The 21,447-nt window shown below is 38.0% G+C and overlaps 1 protein-coding gene across 1 annotated transcript in view; it reads left to right on the forward strand.

The window, feature by feature from the left end:
* Nucleotides 1–947, forward strand: part of LOC147678524 (vomeronasal type-2 receptor 1-like) — a 63,234-nt gene extending 62,287 nt beyond the window's left edge. The window contains exon 7 of the mRNA XM_086945669.1: nucleotides 49–947. Coding sequence (XP_086801795.1) covers nucleotides 49–947 — 899 coding nt within the window. The remainder of the gene's footprint in view (nucleotides 1–48) is intronic.
* The last annotated feature ends 20,500 nt before the right edge of the window (nucleotides 948–21,447 follow it).

Consider the following 21,447-nt stretch of genomic DNA (forward strand, 5'->3'; position numbering starts at 1 on the left):
AAAATAACAAGAGCAAGGTTTGAATTTTTTTTGGTTCTATTCTTTCAGACTCATTGGAGTGCACCAAATGCCTTTGGGATCAGTGGCCCAACGACAATCATGATGAATGCATCCCAAAGAATGTGGACTTCCTCTCCTATGATGAACATCTAGGATTTATCTTGGCAGCAATCAGCATTATATTTTCCATGATTCCTGCTGCCATTCTTGGAATTTTCTTCCATCACAGAAACACCCCCATTGTCAAAGCCAACAATCGTTCAGTGAGCTACCTCTTGCTCCTGTCTCTCATTGTCTGCTTCCTCTGCTCGTTGACTTTCATTGGATACCCAACCCCAGACAAATGTCTGTTCCGACAGGCTACATTTGGTATCACTTTTGCTGTTTCAGTCTCTTGCATCTTAGCCAAAACCATCATGGTGGTCATCGCCTTCAATGCAACTAAACCAAACAGTAAATTGCGAAGGTGGGTTGGACCCAAACTGTCTTACATGATCATCTCTATCTGTAGCCTCCTTCAGGCTGTTTTGTGTGTCGCCTGGTTATTAATCACCCCTCCTTTCTCAGAAAATAACATCCATACCCAGCCTTGGATCATAATAGTAGAATGTAATGAAGGTTCTTCACTTGCTTTCTGGTGCATGCTGGGGTATCTTGGCCTTCTGGCTATGATCAGCTTCATAGTTGCCTTCTTAGCAAGAAAACTGCCTGACACCTTTAATGAAGCCAAATTCATCACTTTCAGCCTCCTTGCCTTCCTCAGTGTATGGATCTCTTTTATTCCAGCCTACTTGAGCACAAAGGGCAAGTACATGGTGGCCATGGAGATATTTGCTATTTTGACATCCAGCTTGTCATTGGTGTTTTGTATATTTTTCCCAAAATGTTACATCATCCTTTGGAGACCAGAGATGAATTCAAAAGGCCATTTGATAGGAAGGCCATGACAGGTCATGGGAGCAATAAATAGTTAAAGAGAAAAAGATATATATATATATATATTTTAGAAGTGGAGAAAGCCTAGGTCATATATAATTTTCAAATCACTGTGCATGTGTACCGCCTGTCAAAATCAGACAAAAGGTGTTTTTCAATGAACTTTTACATAATAGACATTTAGACTTGAAAGGCCTACATAGGCCATCCAGATGTATTCCTAGTTCTGCAAAAGTTGGTATAGAGATTCTGGCTTCTAAAAACAAGTTTTTCCAAGAAGTAAAAGTTAGCTCTTCTAACTCACTGACATTTCTATGAACCATTGTACCATCAGAGAAGACGGCATGAAATGCATTGATAATTAATACTGATCTTATGATCAGACAGCTGAAATTATGGAGAGAGGTTTCCACTGTAGAAAGAATGGTTGTTATCAAAGTAATTTCTGTTTCTAGAAAATTCAGCCCAACTGTTTCCCAACTGTATGGATTTCTACATAGCCACAAAGATCAATTCACACAGCCATATCAGCCAATACATTCCGGAATTAATAGTATTCTAAAACCACTATCTGAATATGTGGATTATGTTCTGCAGTGAGTAATAACAATAACTCTTATTTATGTGCAGAATACAAACTCTTTCATGAAAGTCGCTCCATTGGATAAAACTAAAGATATATTGGTATAATTGCATATTGAATCTCTACACAAACTCTCCTCACACAGATATACTGTGAATTCTCAAGAATAATCTTGAAAGAGTTGGACTTCTTTTCAGTTATGAATGTAGACAATTTTGAGACATGATTTACCCTTGATTAAACAGCACCATTTATCCATGTATGAGGGGGTAGCACTGTTATACCAACAATTTCTTCTTTACATCGAAAGAGAATGAAGACAAACTGGAGCTATTTATGGAGTGGATCAATCAGTGTGCCATAGACATAGATTACATTTTTTATAGAAAATAGATATTTGTATTAAGCAAGCCGTATGTGGTGAAATTAGACACAAACCTTTATGTTAAACCATCAGGTAGGAATGTGTTTCTGCACTTCATTAGTGACCATCCAATTTCAGTAATAAGAAGCTTACCTTCATTTGGTTTTTGTGCATAATGCACTAATTTACAATCTAAACTATTGGACAGGAGTCATCCCAAATCTTTAGTTAAGAATTGAAAAAATGAGGAAAAAAACAACCATATTTGAGACTTCCTTTTAAAAACAAAACTATAACAGGAAAAACTTGGCACTAGAATTGTCTTTATATCTACGTTGAATCCTACTATAAAGACAGTGACAAACCAAATTAGTCTGAAACGGACAATCCTTAATAGTAAACGGAAGAAATAGAAATCTGAGAGACACTCTAGTGCATACTCTCTTACAAAATCCATCCTGTCTGTTTGCCATCAATAAAATTTAAGGACTGCATATACGACTCAAGGGAATTTCCCTTGAAGTTGGCAAGGTAAGGTTTGTAAATGTATCAGTATAAAGCAGAATAGTTGATGAATCAGACTAAGATCAAATCAGATAATTTTACAAATTGTATCATGAGAAATGTTATATAAATTGTTTCACATCCATGTGGCTTTCCATATACAGGTCAGCAAAAAACTAGCAATTAAATGTAGTCATTTTGTAGTGTGCCAATGTACTGAAGATGTTATGCAGTAAGGATCAATACAAAAGACAATTTAACCCAGACATTTAAACATTCAAAAAGCTGGCTGTCTCTTTAGGTTTGTCTGGGTGAGTAGTGGACTAAATAAAGAATTTAATAAAAATAGTCTAATATATAATTACACTGATAAATTCTAAGGAAGATTATAATTGATACGCAGAAAGACTCCCTTTGGCCAATAGTGATTTTGCCTCACAATCATTTCTGCATATGTATATATTACCTACTGGCGGTCGCCAGTAGGTAGTTATAGTTAGGATTTTTTTCAATGCAAAATCTCAAAATTCTATTGTGAATAACTTTGGCGTCGGTTGACGAATCTGCCAGAAAATTTCCTCAAATTTGCCTCGTCGAGCTTCGGTCCTTCCCTGAAAGTTTGGGGGGGATTCGTCAAGTGGGGGCCAAGATAAAAGGGGGGGTCCCAAAACGTGTTTTCCCCATGTTAATTTCCAAAGGGCGGTCGAACTCACTTTTAGCCCGAACGGCTGAATGGATTTCCACCAAACTTGGCAAAATTGTAGGGACTGGTAGCCCGATGTGCCTTTGCTATGGCTCAAGATATGTGCTGCAGTGGATTTTGAGTAATTTAGGTTAAAAAAATAAATATATATCTATATCAGCGCCCCGGTACGCGCACCGGGGCGCGTACCGGGCATGCTACGCGACTTGCGCACGGAAAGCTTATTGGCTCTCGGGTGTCTGTAAACATTCGAAACAGTCCGGAGCCGCCGCCATCTTGTGTCTTGGTAGGATCGAGACACAAGAGGTGGCCAAAACAAAGGGGGAAATGACCATAAGGGGGCAGGGTAGACCCCCCCTGACCCCCTAGGTTTGATGTGGGGGCTATAAAAGGGCCCCGCGGGGCAAAACAAAAAAAAATATTCCGTTTTGCGCGGGGGGAGCGCCCGGTACACGCACCGGGTAGCGCACCAGGGAGCGTACCATGGGGAAAAAAGAATGGCAGACTTTTCAAAAATTGTATGTTTATTAATTGTTCTTTTTGTTGTTTTTTTTTATTTTTTATTAAGTACCAACATGTTGGTACCAATGCAGAGTCTAAAATGTAATATACACCGTCTCCTTTGTAGATATCTTGCATGTTGTTACAGAAGTTATTGTGGTATGGTATATGGTATTCATACCATAGTCTGTCAGGAAGGCAGAAACAGCATGGAGGCAGAAGATGATAAAGAGATGTTAAATACACATTGGAGATAATATAGTGATAGAAAGGAAGTAACTATGAGCAAACTTACTATGTTACACAAAAAAGTTGCATAGTGTACTATAAGTCTCACTTTATATTATAAACATTTTGGAACTACTTGATGAATTACATATAAAAATGAATAATGTCTTGAACAATTTTTGATTATTAAATATACATTTATTTTTCTGATTCTTTTTCAAAATTTAATAAAACTTGTCTGGAATGTCCTCATTTTCATTCTGTGATTCTATTGATTCCACACACTCAACTAATTGATGGTCCAGAGATTCATCCATAAAATCAAAGTTATCATTCTCAGCAATTTTTTCCTCAGGGTTGTTGTCCAAAACGATTTCGGAAGAAATATTCTGTTCTCCTTCCATTTTGTGGCTGTAAATTGCATAAAAAATAAATATATCAGTAGAGATAGGGCACTGTTGGGTTTAAGTTCAGACAGGTAGTTTTGATTTTTTAACAGTGAAGTTATCTTTGGGCAGTGTATGGTATCAGGCTGGAATTAGAAATATAAAAAAGTGTATGTGTTAAAGCCTATGTACATTTATAATTATAGAATCGGAAGCCTAACTCAATCCATAACTATAACAGAGAAGCCTATCTCAATCTATAACTATTACAGAGGGATAGTATATAACTATCAGAATATTTTTTCTCAAATTAACTTAAAGTACACAACATACTTCACTTTCCAAAATAAGAACTTACCTTTGAGAAAGCAGATGAAGTTCTCAGTGTAATTCCTTTTCAAATGTACTTCAGGAAGTAGTAGTCAAAATGGCTGTGTTTCCCTCTCTTTTTTATATATATTCATGTACATAACCAATCAAATGTCAGGAAATAATAGTAGAAAATGAAAGTAACTTTTTAATTGGTTGTAAATTCTAACACTTCATATGTGTTTTTGTCATGTAATTTACCTCAGGATATTTAGACAGGCCTAAATGTCTCAATGGAATTCCACCAAATTTGGGTAAATGGTAGGGACTGCTATGTAGTAGGGCCTATTCTATATTTGGTGAAAGTGTCTCCAGTGGTTTTTCTGTAAATTACTTTCCCACCTTTTTTTAGGGAGCGCTTACCGGTGCGCGCCCCGGTACGCACACCGGCAGCGTTACGGGAGTCCGCCATTTTGTGTTTCGGTACAATCGAGACACAAGATGGAGGACAAACAGCGTTGGGAATGAGTAGAAGGGGGCATGGTAGACAGCCCCTGATCAACTAGGTTTTCTGAAGGGAGTATAGGAGGGGCATATATGCCCCAAAAAAATAAAAAAATAAAATTTCGCGGGGGGAGCGCCCGGTACGCACACCGGGGAGCGTACCGGGGAGCGTACCGGGGAGCGTACTCTAGTGACAAATAGTGAAAAAAGTTAGAGAAGGATAATCATTTTGAGTGATCAGAGGTAGGGTAGCCCTGAAAAGAGCTTTTGGGTTCTGTGGCTGATTTAGGTACCTACAAGTAGGTTCCAATGCACAGTCCTAAATTCAGGAGGAATATTCTATTCCCCTCATCTGAGGAGTGCACACCATCTCCTCTGTAGATGTCTTGCATGTTGTAACGCAAGTTATTATTGTATATTAAACCCATTCCACAGTCTCTCATGTAAGCAGAAACAGATTTATTCACATGTTTCCGTGCTTTCTCAAATTGTGGACAAAATTGGGTGGACCAGTTCCATTTCTGTCTTTGGCATATATTGGAATATACCAAGGCAGTTTGTGGAAAAAGTGTCATCAATTGATCAAAGGTGTCCTTTAAAAGCATTTCCAGACCAACCCCAGTCATAGTGCCCAAGTCATTTCCACCACAGTGCAATATTAAGAGGTCAGGGTTTGGCAGATGCAAAAAGGTTTTCACCAAAGGTATCAATTGGTGACATCTCAACCCTCTCTGGCCAATCCACTTGATTTCCACATTTGATAAATCAAGGTTGTGAAAATTTCTGCAAGCTGCATACCTTTGAGCCCAGTGGATGTAGCTATGTCCAATAATCCACACAGAATACATGCTGAGAGAAGGTTCTGGTGCAGTCAGATGAAGTGTGGGAATGAAATGGCAGTTGGAACAGTAGGAGTTTACAAAAAAATAATTGTGGAGTTTCCCTGCTCTTGAATTACAAGCAATGATTGGTGGATTCAGATAGTTAAAAACTGAAAGTTAGGGTGCATGGTTGTGTTGTGTGAAAGAAGCAATTTGAATGGTTAAGAAAAAGTCACTAAAAGCAATAATGCCCTGGATAAGCTGGTGTATTGAGAGGTCAAACATCCTTGCTGACTTAATTTGCAACATTGTAGAATAAACTTTTGAATCTGAGAGTTCAGTTAGGAGGGAGTTGCTATGGTAACAGGTAGAAAGGGCTGAGGGGGGAAGGGTATTGGTTTGAAAATAGTGAGGGAAGAGTTTTGATTGGTTGAAATGAGGCATATGTGTGTAGAATTAGAGCTTTTCACTGCCAGTCTTGGTTTCAGTGTATTGAGTGCACACCTTTTGCTCTGCTAAAGAAAAATTGGTGTGTGTGTCTGACACTGTTCTCAATCTCCCAAAGCATTTTTAAAGGTAAGTAATGATTCATTTAATTTAGATAGAGACTTGTTTGCTCTTTTTTTTTTTTGCAATAATGTGACATGAAATACAAGTACAAGTACATAAGACAGGTAATACAAACATACAGCAGGTATTAACATCCAAGGGGTGAGTCCAAGGTCATGATGAAACAAGGAAAATAAAATAAGAGGTCAAAATTAAATACAACACCAGATAAATAAAACCTGAAATCACATACAATTTTTTTTAAAGTCAACGAATACCGCTGGGGATAATGCAATTTTTCTATTGAGTTATTGGACGCCAGAGTGTTTCCCCTGGTAGCCTAGAATGTATTCCTCTTGTTTCAAATATAGCAGTTTCGTATCTATAAGCTGCCAGAAAGCGTGCTAGCCACATCTGAAAGCTTGGGGGATCTACCTCTTTCCATCTTGCAGATAAGATTATCCTAAATACTGCCATGCCAATAAAAATTAGTCTTTCTTCAGCTTTCGTTAAATTTAGAGAATGGTCATGGCCAAGTAAAAACAAGGTTTCTGATTCTGGTATTTTGTGCCTGAATATTTCTTCCCAAAAGGAAACTATCATATTTTTAATTAGGATCAAATCGGGGCAAGTGAAGAACATGTGAGTGAGAGTTGCCGGCCCTTGAGTGCATCTAGGACATAGATCATTCTCACGTTTACCCCAAGTAAACAGTTTAGCGGGAGTGAAATAGAGGTCAAAAACAGTTTTATAAAGTTGTGCTTTGAGATTACTCGCCATCAGTAATTTTTGGCTCATCTCTAATACTTTATTGATGTCTACATTAGGATTGTTTAGTTTTATGGCCCATTTTCTTTCCGTTTTATCAAGATCATCATTCTTCATGCTTTCATGCAATTTTAGAAAGACAGATTAGGGACTCTTTGGCCTTTAATTTAGCAAATATCTGTGCAAATTTAAAAAAATCTCCATTAGGTAAATTATATTTTATTTTTAGATCAAGAAAGGTGGTGTCAAAATCATTTATTAAAAACTCACCAATTGTTCTAATTCCCTGCTTATCCCATTGCTTTAAGACGCTAGTGAGATCCTGTCCTTGAATGGCGTTAGAGTGCCAAAGCGGCGTATATCGATTAATCTTCTCAATTTTCATATATTTAGCAACTTTATTCCAGGTTTTCCATGCATTAACCATAATTTCTCCTTTAAAATCTTTATAATTTCTTGTCTCGGTCTTTCGTAATAGTAAGCCCTTAGCCTCCTGACCTACAAGAAGCTCATATATTGAAGGTATTTCTTCGGAGCCTTCTGAGTTCTCTAGATTATAGCCTCTAATCATAGGTGTAAGTTGTTTTATCTGTGCCGCCCAATAATATACCAGCATATTGGGTATAGTAAGACCGCCTCTATCAAGAGGAAGTGATAATGATGCAAGGGATCTCCGAATCTTCCCATTTTGCCACACAAATTTAGATATAAGTGAGTTAATCAGTGCTAATGTTTCATATTTAATGGCTAATGGAATTGCCCGAAACAAATAGAGGCATCTAGGTAGCGTATTCATTTTGACATAATTGGCTCTTCCTATAATAGAGAGATGAAGACTGTTAACCCTTTCAAAGTCGTTCTTGATCTTAATCAGTAATGGATCGAAATTAATTTTTGTGATTAACTTAGTGTTTGCACAGAGTTCAATTCCCAGATATGTAGCTTTTTCAGTTCTTCATTGGTTCATGCCAGTTGTATTATCTGTTCATATAATAATTGTTTTTCCTTTGTTAAGAGAGTAACCTGAACAGCGCCCAAATTCAGAAGTAACCTCCTCTATTTCACGAATAGCCTCAATCGGTTCAGATGTAGTAATTGCGATGTCATTGGCGTAGGCCAGTGCTCTTGTTAAAAAAAAATGACTAATAACAGGTTTGATATTATTACTTTCTAGTAGTTTCAAAATAAGAGGATTAATATATAAGGCAAACAGTAGGGGTGAGCATGGGCACCCTTGTCTAGTGCCCCTGGTTATGTTGATATATCCAGAGAATAGCCCGGCTGCCAAAACTTTTGCTTTGGGGCGATGATACATTGATTTAATAGAGTTAATAAATTTAGGGCCAAAATTATTACGTATCATAACTTCCCAGAGAAAGTTCCATGTGACACGATCAAAAGCTTTCTCAGCGTCGAGCAGGATCATCGACATTCGTCCCCCCTTGGCAGCCATGGCGTCAAATAAGGCAATTGCCCTGCGGATATGTTCTGTAGTTCCTTTACCAGGAATGAAGCCATGTTGCCACGGGGATACAAGATGTTCGATAACCCTGCTGAGTCTGAGCGCTAGTACCTTTGCATATAATTTAGAGTACGAATTGATTAGAGATATGGGGCGATATGAGGTTAGCTGTTTAGGGGATTTTCCCTTTTTTGGAAAAACGATTATGTTAGCCTCATCCCAGGAGATTGGAGGTACACCATTACACTGTATCCCGAGGAATAGATCGTGCAAGATAGGAACTAATTGATAGCTGAGAATCTTAAATAGCTTGATCGGTAGTTTATCGGGGCCTGCTGCTTTGCCGGATGCCAATAATGTTAATGCGGCACCCACCTCTGTGAGTGTGATTTCTCTTTCGAGATCATCCTTTGTAGCGTCATCTAGTAGTTTTGTGGCCTCAGGATTAACAAGAAAATTATCTAAATAATCTTTTATATCCTCTTCGGAGATTCTAGCTTCCTCTGTATACAATTTCTGATAGTACCTTTGAAACTGAAAGTTGATATCAATCGCATGGGTAAAGGTCTGCCCATTTTCTATTATAGCAACAATATCTTTTCTTGTGGTTTTTTGTCGTGTACTAAGTGCCAGTTGTCTACCCACTTTCTCTCCACTTTCGTAGACTTGTTTCCTATGTGATTGATATATTTGGGCAGCTTTCTGGCTAAGTTCAGTATTTAATTCTGATTTCAGTACTGCTACCTGCATCATCACGTGACTAGTATCTTGTTTTTGTATGATTTTGACAGTGTGTTCTTCCTCAGCTTTAGCTAGAGCCGCTATTCTTATTTCATATTCTTTTTTTTCGTTTTTTCTGATTTTGTTTTGGTAGCTCATAGTCTCCCCCCACAATGCAGCTTTATAAGTATCCCATACGGTGTTTCTTGATGCACTGAAGCGATTCATACTAAAGAATTCCTCAGTCCAGGTTTTAATATGATCAATATATTCTTTGTTAGATATCAGCTTCCTATCAAAAGACCATGAGGTTTTTTGAGTGAGATTAGTATCATAAACAATTAATAATATTAAGGGATTATGATCCGAGATTATTTTGGGGAATTTATTTATATATGAAGAAGGTGCTAAGTCTCTGGAAGTGAAGATATAATCTATCCGTACATGCTTTTGGTGGGGATGAGAATAGTAAGTATAGCCAGGGTCCATTTGGTTATTTTGCAGCCATATGTCAGTTAGTCCAAGGTTGCATATTAAACTACTAACAGCGCGATAAACCCTCGGTTTCCGCCCGTATATTTCAGTTTAGATGAATACGCCGATAAGGGTGGTAACAGGGAGATGTTAAAATCGCCACAAAGAATTAGCGGACCTTGCCACATAGCTAATTCTATTTCCAAAGTTTCAAATATTGTGGGATCATCCTGGTTTGATCCATAAACAGTGCATATAGTGATTCCATTTGCTAATTTAGCGATTGCCCACCTTCCATGTGCATCAGATAAAAAGCCTGTTCCTTGTCCATAACAATTTTTTACAAAAATTGCAACACCCCTAATATTAGACGATTGAGATGAAGCTACCAGTAAATTATATCCCTTAAATCTTAGTAACGCTCTTTTACTCTAAGGAATGTGCGTCTCCTGTATACACAAAATGTCTGCAGGATGTAGTTTTACTAATTCCTCTAATCTGAGGCGTTTATCTCTAGACAGTAGCCCTCGTACATTCCAGGATTGAATACTAAGCTTACCCATTATTAATGTGGTAAAGTTGACTAATAGCATTGTTCAAATAATACTCCATATCATTGTCCTGCTGCATCTCCTTTCTCAATATCGCAAAAGTTAATTTTATTCCTGCTGTTAAACCTGGTTCGTTTTTTTCTTTTTCCCCCTCCCCCCCTTTCTCCACCCCCCCTTACCGCTGTCCCTCCCCCAGACCCGCCCGCAAACCCTCGCCTTTTCCCTTTCCCCCCCCTTACACAGGCATTCAGACTCTACCAGAGTCTGTGTGATGAAGTTGCTGCACTTCTACTGAGCTACCGCTCCTTGCCATAAATAACAAAGAAAAGCTTTTTAAGTGAACAGGATTAAAGCTTAACATAAAGAAGAAAAAATGACATTATATATCATTACTATGACCATAGTGTCATCTACATCGAATCAGGCATCTATCTAATTCAGACCAATCAGTTTTTTAGAGTATCAAAAAACTATCAGCAGATATTTTACATTTTTTTTTATCAAAACACAAAGAAATACTGGAATCTCATTCTTTCCCCCCCCTGCGCATATGTAAATTATTGCTGCAGTTACCAATGAATTGTATCCAGAATTGTCTAAGATATTTCATCTAGATACGCTTTTGCTTTTATCTCAGACTGAAAAAACTTTGTCTGACCACCATGAATAATCTTAAGTCTAGCAGGGTTATTCAAAAAAGCCAGAGCACCCTTTTCCTGAAATGGTTTAATCAGCAGTCGCAACCGCCATCGTCTTTCGACGGTTGCGTGGCAAAAGTCAGGTCTTGAGAAAAAGGAGAAATCACTAAAAGATAGTTTGCGATCTGGTCTCGCTTTCTCCGCCACTGCCTGCCGAAGTAGAAAATTACCGAAATATACTAGAATAGCACGTGGGTATATCCCTGGCTTCGGTGGTGGATTAAATGGGACTCGATGAGCCCGCTGGATTTCCAATTCCCAGTTCCAGTTCTGTATTTCAGGCATAGACTCGCTAAAAAGTTTGACAATGAAAGCTCGCACATTCTCCCCTTCTATTTTCTCAGGTACCACTAGGATGCGCAAATTATTGCGACGTTGTCTATTTTCAAAATCTTCAAGCTTCCATTTAATATCCATCAGCTCTGCCTCCTGAAGCTTGATTTTCTCGTGATTCTCTGAAGAATCTTTTTCCGCTGACATCACCCTTAGTTCCATTTCTGTTACTCTTTCGCCAATATGATTACACGTTTTGGAGAGTTTCTTGACAACCCCTTGAATTTTACGCAATGCTGCGCGGGATCTTCTACTATCTAGAGCAGTCTCTTCCCTATGAGCTGCTATTGCTTGTAGAATGATCTCCACTGCCGTGGGAGTTATCTCTGGAATGTCTGAGCTGGCGCCTTGGTTAGTCTCAAGATGATCTTTAGCTAATTTGCTCTGTGTGGTTCTAGCACCTGTTTTAGTCTTAGCCTTTACAGTATTAACATTCTGTCTTCCCTCTCCATAGCTGTCTTCTGAGGAGTATGGATGCGGTTCTGATTCCTCATCATCATCCTCGCCCTCCGTAGATTCAAAGCTCTCTGACCACTCCCCCAATGCATCTACTTCAGCGTCCCCGGTTTTGTCAGAAAAGGAGTAAAACTCACTGAGGTCTTTTTCCCCTTCCGGGTGTTGTCCAGTTTGTAGCAGAGCTGTATTCGGTAATAAATCATTAATGCCTTCATTTGCTATAACCTGTTCAGGGGCTGGTTGTGGGGATGCGCATGACACCTCTTCCGAGGTTATTAAGCGTGGAGTTAGTGTTGATATTATAGACACATTCTGATTATTGATAAGTGTTGCTTCTGTAGTCAGATTAGCCTGATCATTTTGTACACCTAGAATATTGCCACCTGGACCTGAGAATGACATTGCGCGCCCCTCCTCAATTTGCTTCTCGCCATTTCCTGTTCCTTCTATCGATACATCGGTTTGTCTGGAGTTAGAAATCTCAATAGTCGCAGAAGTATTGATATTGATATCGATAGTGTTCGGATCTTCTGCACTGTTACCAGCTAAAGGCAGAGAGGTAACAGGAACGTTTGGGGGGGTCAGACAATCCGTTATCTAAGCCTGGTGTGTTATTTGGTTGTAAAGTGGTTATGTTATTCTGCTTGTCATTCATTAGTGGGGTAGACACAAGCTCAACCTCAGTCTGTGAACTAGTCTGAATCGGTGTTTTTTTTAATAGTAAATCAAGCACAGACCTCCATCCCGTATTACTTAGTTTTCTACGTGATGCTAAGATTTCTTGCCTTGGGGTGTTGGTTGGGGGTACAGTCGCTTGCTTCTTTGTCCTTAAGCTTGCTGCTTTTACCTGTAAGTGATCAGAATCTTCCCCGTCCAATAAGCCTTCTCGTTGTTGCCTTTCTGCCTCTTTGCGAAGCACCCTGGCTGCCTTTGCGATCCGAGCTCTGGTTGCAGCGGCTGAGGCACTTTTCGGCAGCATTACTGCTGTCTTTGGCTCCCTCTGCGTTCTTCTCCTTACACACCGCTGCACTCGCCAGACAAAGCCACACACCGTAAATCCGGAGCTCTGCCGCGATGATCGTAGCGTCTGACACGCCCCCTGAAGCACCGCTGACAGCGTAGGTCTGAGTCTCTCGAAGACGCCGTGCAGAGAAACCGCGGATCCCCAAACAAGCGTGAGTTGATTTAGATGCTGCTCATGATTTTTACTTGCGTTGTAACGATGTAGCATTATACAAATCCTCGTAGTACATTTGCCTTGTGGGTTAGTATCGTATAGCCGTGAAGCCGTGGAGCCGTAATCACTCGTAGTCAGTGTATCAGCGTGTCATTCATTAGCATTAGCAGGAGCCCGGCCAGAAGTTTCCGTCGCTCTCCGTAACTCGGTAGCTTAATCTACGATTTTTTCCCCCTTTTCTTTAGTCAGCGGATAAGTCCGAGTCACTCAGACACCGATTCAGATCAAAAACCTGCTTCAAAACGTCTTTGGTCATTCAGAATCCATCGGAGCTCAGTGAAGTGCTGCAATCGGTCTAACGTTAGACCGCCATCTTGTTTGCTCTATGGAGAAGATTTGGAAGCAGATAGTGAAGTTTCAGTAGTAAAATTGAATGTTTGTACATAGGACTTGTGCTGTGTTTGTACAAAGGTATTTAAAAAACGATTTTGGGGTAAATGGATGGCTTATATTTTTGAGAAGAAATTAATAGTGTTTGCCTCATTAAATAAATATATTTGAACCTTTTAGAATGATGTCACTTGCATTACCTTAGATTTGGAAGCAGATTGAGATTCTTTCTTCTTGGTTTGTGGCATGTTTTTTGGAAATGCTTGCTATGAACATTTGCAAGATAGGGGATTTGTATTTTGTGAAACAGTGAGGTTTCAGTAGTGAAATTGCATGCTTGTACATAGGTCCTGCGCTGTGTTTCTAAAATGCTATTCAAAAAACGATTTTGGGGGCAAATCAATGGTATTTTCATTTGGGCCTTATTTATGATTGCCTTGTGGCGCCAGTGCGTCACTTTTAACATGGGACAAAAGTGACGCACCAGTGGTGCAAGGCCTTCATAAATAAGGTCCTGAGTTTCTTTGCTGTTGGTTTGTGTCTTGCTTTTTGATAATGCTTGCTATGAATATTTGCAAGACAGGGGATTTGTATTTTGTGAAACAGTGAGGTTTCAGTAGTGAAATTGCATGCTTGTACATAAGTCCTGCGCTGTGTTTCTAAAATGTTATTCAAAAAACGATTTTGGGGGCAAATCAATGGTATTTACATTTGGGTCTTATTTATGATTGCCTTGTGGCGCCGGTGCGTCACTTTTAACATGGGACAAAAGTGACGCACCGGTGGCGCAAGGCCTTCATAAAAAAGGTCCTGAGTTTCTTTGCTGTTGGTTTGTGTCTTGCTTTTTGATAATGCTTGCTATGAACATTTGCAAGATAGGGGATTTGTATTTTGTGAAACAGTGAGGTTTCAGTAGTGAAATTAAATGCTTGTACATAGGTCCTGTGCTGTGTTTCATAAATGTTATTCCAAAAACGATTTTGGTGGCAAATCAATGGTATTTACATTTGGGCCTTATTTATGATTGCCTTGTGGCGCTGGTGCGTCACTTTTAACATGGGAAAAAAGTGACACACCAGTGGTGGAATGCCTTCATAAATAAGGCCCTGAGTTTCTTTGCTGTTGGTTTTTGTCTTGCTTTTTGATAATGCTTGTTATGAACATTTGCATGATAGGGGATTTGTATTTGGTGAAATAGTGAGGTTTCAGTAGTGAAGTTGAATGCTTGTACATAGGTCCTGCGCTGTGTTTCTTAAATGTTATTCCTAAAACGATTTTGGTGGCAAATCAATGGTATTTACATTTGGACCTTATTTATGATTGCCTTGTGGCGCCGGTGCATCACTTTTAACATGGGAAAAAAGTGACGCACCAGTGGCGCAAGGCCTTCATAAATAAGGCCCTGAGTTTCTTTGCTGTTGGTTTGTGTCTTGCTTTTTGATAATGCTTGCTATGAACATTTGCAAGATAGGGGATTTGTATTTTGTGAAACAGTGAGGTTTCAGTAGTGAAATTGAGTGCTTGTACATAGGTCCTGTGCTGTGTTTCTAAAAAGAGAATTTCTCTATGCTTCAAAATGTTTTAACCAAGCATTATCCAAAAATATAAGTCATCTGAGGAAACATAGATGACATGATTGTGAAATGTGTTAATATATTTCTTGAATCATGCACATACTATCTAATCAACCTTTTTCTTTGTAATATTCTAGCCTTGAGTTACTCTCTATTACACCTTTTGTGTGTTTTATACCGTCTCTCTTTCTGTTTCTGACTTTTTTCTCTCTTCCTGTTACACCCTCTGTCTCTCCTATTTCTTGTAACATCCTGTCTCTGATTTACTTCCTCCTACACCCTCTCTGAAAGTTACTCTCTGTCTCTTCCTTTACAGGCTGTCTCTGTTTTAGTCTCTTTTACAACCTTTTCTCTTCTAACACCCTCTCTCTGTGTTAGTTGCTGTTACACCCTTTCTCTGTTTTATATCCTGTTACATCCTTTTTCTGATTTACTCCCTTTTTTTGACTTACTCCCTTTCCCTATTACATCCTTTTTCTGTCTTTCAACATATTATACACTCTCTTCGTCTTAGTCATTTTTTATGTTTTACTCCTTCTACCTGTTTTTTTGTCTGAGGCTCTCTGTGTTTTTGTGTTACTCCCTCTAGCTGTTTTTGTTTGTCTTACTCCTAGTTATATAGTTGCTGTGGTATAAACTTAGATATGTTGCAAATTAGTGTTTATATCGTTTGCCTATTTTTTTTTTTTTAATATCTTTATTAGGTTTTTTTCCCAAATTTACAAACCCCTCTCTTCCCCCCCCCCCCAAGTCAGACAAGTTCAACAATAATATTTCAAATATAAACACAGAGAAATTATGAATTTTAGGTGAGTTCTTAAATCATACATTAATGGCTAAATAGGTAAATAGGTTAATCAACCAGCCAAAACATTTCCACTCTGTTTGGGTAGATACAAACAGCATCTAAATAATTATTAATTACAACAAAAAAAAATTTACAGCCATAACAAATTACATTTTGGCAATTCTTAGATCACGCTGGTTATGGCCTTATATTACAGAGAATTGCCTTGGGATTGAGACCACTCAATTAAGGGATTCCAGATTTTTAATCCCCGGACCCTCCGTCTTCTGCCTTTTCTTTTATATATAGCCATTTCTAAGTTAAATATAGCTAACAATCTAGAAAACCACTGTTGAAAAGATGGTGGGTTAGGGTCTAGCCAGGCGGTGGCGATACAGATTCTTAAGACCGCCATTGCGATAAATATTAATTCGTGTCCAGGAGATAGTTCTGCGAGACTAGTCGCCCCAAGCAAAATCATTTCATTAGAAAGGGTTATTTCCGTTTTTAGAACATCAGTTAGAAACCTTTCAATGTTCAATTTTAAAGAGGATAAGTTTGCACAGGAGGAAAATATATGTATGCTGTCTGCATTAGATAAAGTACATCTAAAACAACATGTACCCCTCCCACTTCCCCATTTGGCGATTCTATCAGGGGTATAATACATACAAAAAGCAGGTTTTATAAAACTGAGTTTGCAGTTTAGTTGACATGAGGATAGTTTGAGATAAATCATATGCATAATTAAATTCTTCTATGCTGATTGCTAATTTCCCCTGCCACTTCTGTGCTGTTTTCTCAAGATTGTTCGGAAGGAGGGATAGCAGGTGAGAATATATCTCACCAATTGTGAATTTTTTGGTTCTTTTTAAGGTTTCTGCTGCCGGTATTTTATCAAATGGGGTATTTTCCCTAATCCTTCGTGTTAAAAAATCTCTGATTTGCAGATATTTAAAAAAATCCCTCCATTCCAAGTGATATATTTCCCTCAAGGTTTCAAAAGAGTGTAACCCTTCATTTGAAATAAGACATCCAAAATGTGTAATTCCTGCCATATTCCATCTATCAATACAGGCATCTCTGAATATTTCAGGGAGGGCTGGATTCGTTTGCTTATTGTGATTACTTTGTTGTTTGCTAATAGTGGTCTATAATGTGTTATTTTTTTTCTTTACCACAGATTGAAATCAACATTTAAAAAGTAAGCAAAAATGCCTTCAAGGTAAAGGAAAAGAAAAAATACCATACGGAAAATAACAAATTTGGCAACGGCAGTAAAGGAATCCTCTACAACGAGAACTTCAAAAAACACCCAAAAAGATCCTGGTAAGACAACTAAGTCTTCTTTTCGCAACATATGTAAAACAAAAACAAATGTTAACGGTAATGTGAAGATCCAGAAGGAGAGAGCAAATTTGAAAAGGAAGGAGAGGCCCTCAAAAAATGTCTCTATTGGAGCAGGAGAGAAGAATATGGATAGCAATAGAAGGTTAAATCAATTTAGGGGCATTCGTAGACAAATGTTTCGCAATAGGGTAGTTTTAAATTTGATAAAAAAATGAAAAGAAAGGTAAACAGAGAGCTGCTTTTTACAAGAAAAAGAAAAGTGTAGAGAAGATTGTTGATCAGGCTTTTGAAGTTAAGAAAAAATTATTTATTTTAGTAATTAATAGAATTAGGATACTTAATAAGGCAATTGATGTTTTCAAATCGAACAGTAGATGGAAAAGAATAATTAATCGGACTAATTTTTGTGAAGTATTTTCTGGAGAATGGATGCATAGTTCAAGTTCTGAGCCATTTTTTAATTAGGAGAGTTACTTTCAGGAAAATGATTTGGTGCATGCAGTTGACACCAGTGGTCGAGCATATGAGGTGAAAGATGGTTGTGTGATAGAAAAAGAGAAACTTGTGTCTAGAGAAGCAGAAGAGGTGTTAGCTGATAAAGTTTTAGGGAGACGTACTAAGGATCCAGTGTACACATGGAAGTGCAGTAGTATTTGTAGTGTGCGACAGGATTCAATCGATTTGCTTCGAAATTTTTTACGAACATATAGTAAGAAAAGTGTAAAATAGAAAGTGAAGATCTTGCAAGAGTTAGATCCTTGCAGAGTGAGAGAAAACACAGGTTTGCATGGGCATTCACTTGCTTGTCTTTCTAGAAAAGTATGTCAGAGTGTTTTTCATCATTTTAGGATGTTAGCAGTGCATCATAATAAGGTGAGGAAATTAGTGAGAAGGATGTACTATGCAAAAAGTCCAGCACTTAAGCTTAAACAGTTAAACAGTGCTCTTTTGCATGGATCTGAAGTAGATGTGAAGACTATTTGTGAAGAAATTGAGTTTTGTTATTTTGAGAACAAAGAGGACAGTGTAGAAATGGATATAGTAATGGATGGTAATGTGGAAGACAATGTACAGATTTTAAGTACAGAAAAGTTTGACGAGGAAATTACCAAGTTTAAGGTGAAATCAAGTGAAAGGCCTAATTTAACTTGTGTGTGTTGTCGACGGACTCATTATAAGATTCAGACTAGGTTAGTTGATTTATATGCAAAATGTGAATTGGAAAATAATAGTGAATGGAAGGATTTTGTAAGTTATTTGTTGGTGGAGAATTCTTTTGATTTGAGTTATGATCAGCGTATTTGTAATTATTGTTTGAAAAAATTAAATGAAAATAGAATGCCTGCTAGAGCTACTCATAATAATCTTCAGTTGATAGATATTCCTTCTGAATTGATGGATTTAAATACTTATGAATCAATTTTGATTCAATGTGCTATTGTTCGCATGGAACCTAAGATAGGGAAATTACCTCCTACAGATTTACAAAGAGGATTAAAGGGAAGAGTTGTTTATTTGCCTCTAGATGTCAAGAAAAATATTGATACAATTGGTGTAGAAAGAGTAGAAGAGGATCCTCTGGTTATTCTAGTTAATGGGGTTCCGAAAAAGAGTAAGAAAATCTGGCAAGATTTAGTGGATGTTAGGAAAGTCAAAAAGGCAACGTTGTGTTTGGTCAAAAACAATGAGTACTATAAAGATGTAAGTGTTGGAGCAGAGGAAACAGCTACAGAAGAAGACAGTGATTGTTCAGTTGGCCAAATTGAAAAAGTTGATGTGTCTAGAAGTGAAGAAATATATGAACATTATACTGTTCATCCTTTGCATTCCAAAGAAGTAATGGGGAATGCAATTGACTTGTTTCAAATGAAAGCAGCAAAAGGAAGTCCTATTAGTGTATGGGAAGAAAGTTTGGAAGCTCGTTGTTTTTCACAGTTATTTCCAACAGGTGCAGCTGAATACCGGACTTTAAGATTATATGCTGAAGATCCAAGGTTTCGTCAATGCATTCCGTATTTGTTTCATCTACTGTATGAAAGTGATTTGTCTGGGCTTTTTTATGCAGTTAATCATATACTGAAAAGTGGAGCTCATTTGCAAAATGTTTCGGCGGGGGACTTTATGGAGAAAGTCAATCTGCAAGACAGTATTTTGGAATCTCAGCTAATCAATCTCATGGCATGTCAGCGTGGAACAAACGAGTATTGGTTCCGTCGTCATGGGGAATTGAAATGTATGCTAAGAAACTTAGGAACTCCTACATGGTTCCTCACTCTTAGCTGTGCTGAGTATGCATGGGACGACTTACTTCAATTTCTACGAGAGGCAAATGGAAACATACAAAATATAGAATTGAAAAACCTGGAGAACTGCGTTCTTTAGATCCAGTGAATGTTTGCAGATATTTTAATCATAGATTTGAAGCTATGATGTCTTTTATTACCAACAAAAGAAAATCCTCCCCTTGGAGAGGTTTTGGATTTCTTTTGGAGGAAGAAATATCAAGCGAGAGGTGCTCCTCATATACATATGTTGCTATGGATTAAAGATGCACCCAAATTTGGAACTGATTCGGATGACACAGTGATGAGTTTCATTGAAGAATATTCAACATGTGCTGTTCCGAGAACTATTGAAGAAAACCGTTTAAGGTAACAAGTTTTACGTTTTCAATCTCATCGTTGTGGAAAGTACTGTCGTCGAAAATTTAAAAACAAGGAGAAATTCTACACAAAATGTCGTTTTGCGTTTCCATGACCAGTGATTTCTAAAGGAAGAGTAAATAATTTGATGTCTTCTCTGCAACATACTGTGACAAGGAAATCACCAAAAAATACATACAATTTAAAAAGAAACGAAGAGTCCAAGTATATCAACGACTACAACCCAGTGATTTTATCCATGTGGAATGCTAACATGGATATTCAGTTTGTTGCTGACAACTCTATTGCTGTGGCTCGATATGTGACATCTTACATCACAAAAAAAGAAAAGACTGAACTGAAGGAAATGTGGGAAGACATTTCGCATGAAAAGAGTATAAGTAAAAAAATTTACAGTTTCAGTCTGAAGATGTTGTCGCATCGAGAAATTGGAGCATATGAATGTTCTGATCAATCAAGTACAATCCTGATAAAGTTCTGACTCGAAATAATGCCACATATGCCATACCCTCTTTAAACACAGATCTTCCAATGTTCACCAAAGCACTATCTACACTTAAACCTTGAGATTTATGAATTGTCATCCCATATGCCAAACAAACAGGAAACTGTTTTCGGCGAACATATAAGTCTTTTACAAGCAAAAATCTAGCAGAACAGCGACTGATTTGTTGTACTTGCTCAATGCAGAGATTCTGGTTCACTTAGTCCCTTTCTCACACTCCTTCCTTTACTCTCTCTGTTCTTTCTCTCTGTCTCTCTGTCACTCCCCATGTCTTACCCTTATTCACTTTTATCCACCCTCTTTCACCCCTCTTTACTTACACTCACTGCTATTTTCTTTCCCTCCGTCACCGCTGTTCCTTTTCTCTGGTTCTGTCACTACCCGTCATTCCCCATCCTTTACTCTCCTTCCTTTTACTTTCATCACCCATTCACATTCTCTCAGAACCTCTGCTTTAGACTTCTTTCTCTTTCTTCTCTTCTTTTGCTCACTCCTTCATTATTTTTTTATTTTTTTTTTGGGTGCGCTAATGGGACGCGCCCCGGTACGCGCACCGGGTCGCGCCGATGTACTGCGCTCACCGGTGCGCTCACCGGTACGCGCACCGGGAGCGCTCCAAAGTGAAACATTAAAAAAAAATGGATATACTTTAAAAAATATATATTATATTAATATACAATATAGGATTCATTTTTAGATAAAAATACCTTTCTTAGCTATAGACATTTGCTAATAAATAACCTTAGAAATTTACTAAAAAACACATAGGTATGAGGCCCTATATAAAGTTAGGAATTAGCAGTTAAAAAACCTATGAAATTCACTGAAAAAACCATAGGTTTCACACCAGTTATAGTTAGGAATTAGCATTTAAAAAACCTATGAAATTCACTGAAAAAACCATAGGTTTCACACCAGTTATAGTTAGGAATTAGCATTTTAAAAACCTATTAAATTCACTGAAAAAACCATAGGTTTCACACCAGTTATAGTTACCTGGAAATTTTACTGGCATAAAACCATTGAAATTCCCACGTTATAGTTAGTTGGACTCACTATAACTTGCGCGTGTAATGGACTGCTGATGACATCACATATTACATCACTCATGACATGGTCAGTGACATCACTCATGACATCACTGATGACAC

The sequence above is a fragment of the Lissotriton vulgaris genome, chromosome 12, assembly GCF_964263255.1.
Source record: "Lissotriton vulgaris chromosome 12, aLisVul1.2, whole genome shotgun sequence".
In the NCBI taxonomy this organism is placed as follows: domain Eukaryota; kingdom Metazoa; phylum Chordata; class Amphibia; order Caudata; family Salamandridae; genus Lissotriton; species Lissotriton vulgaris.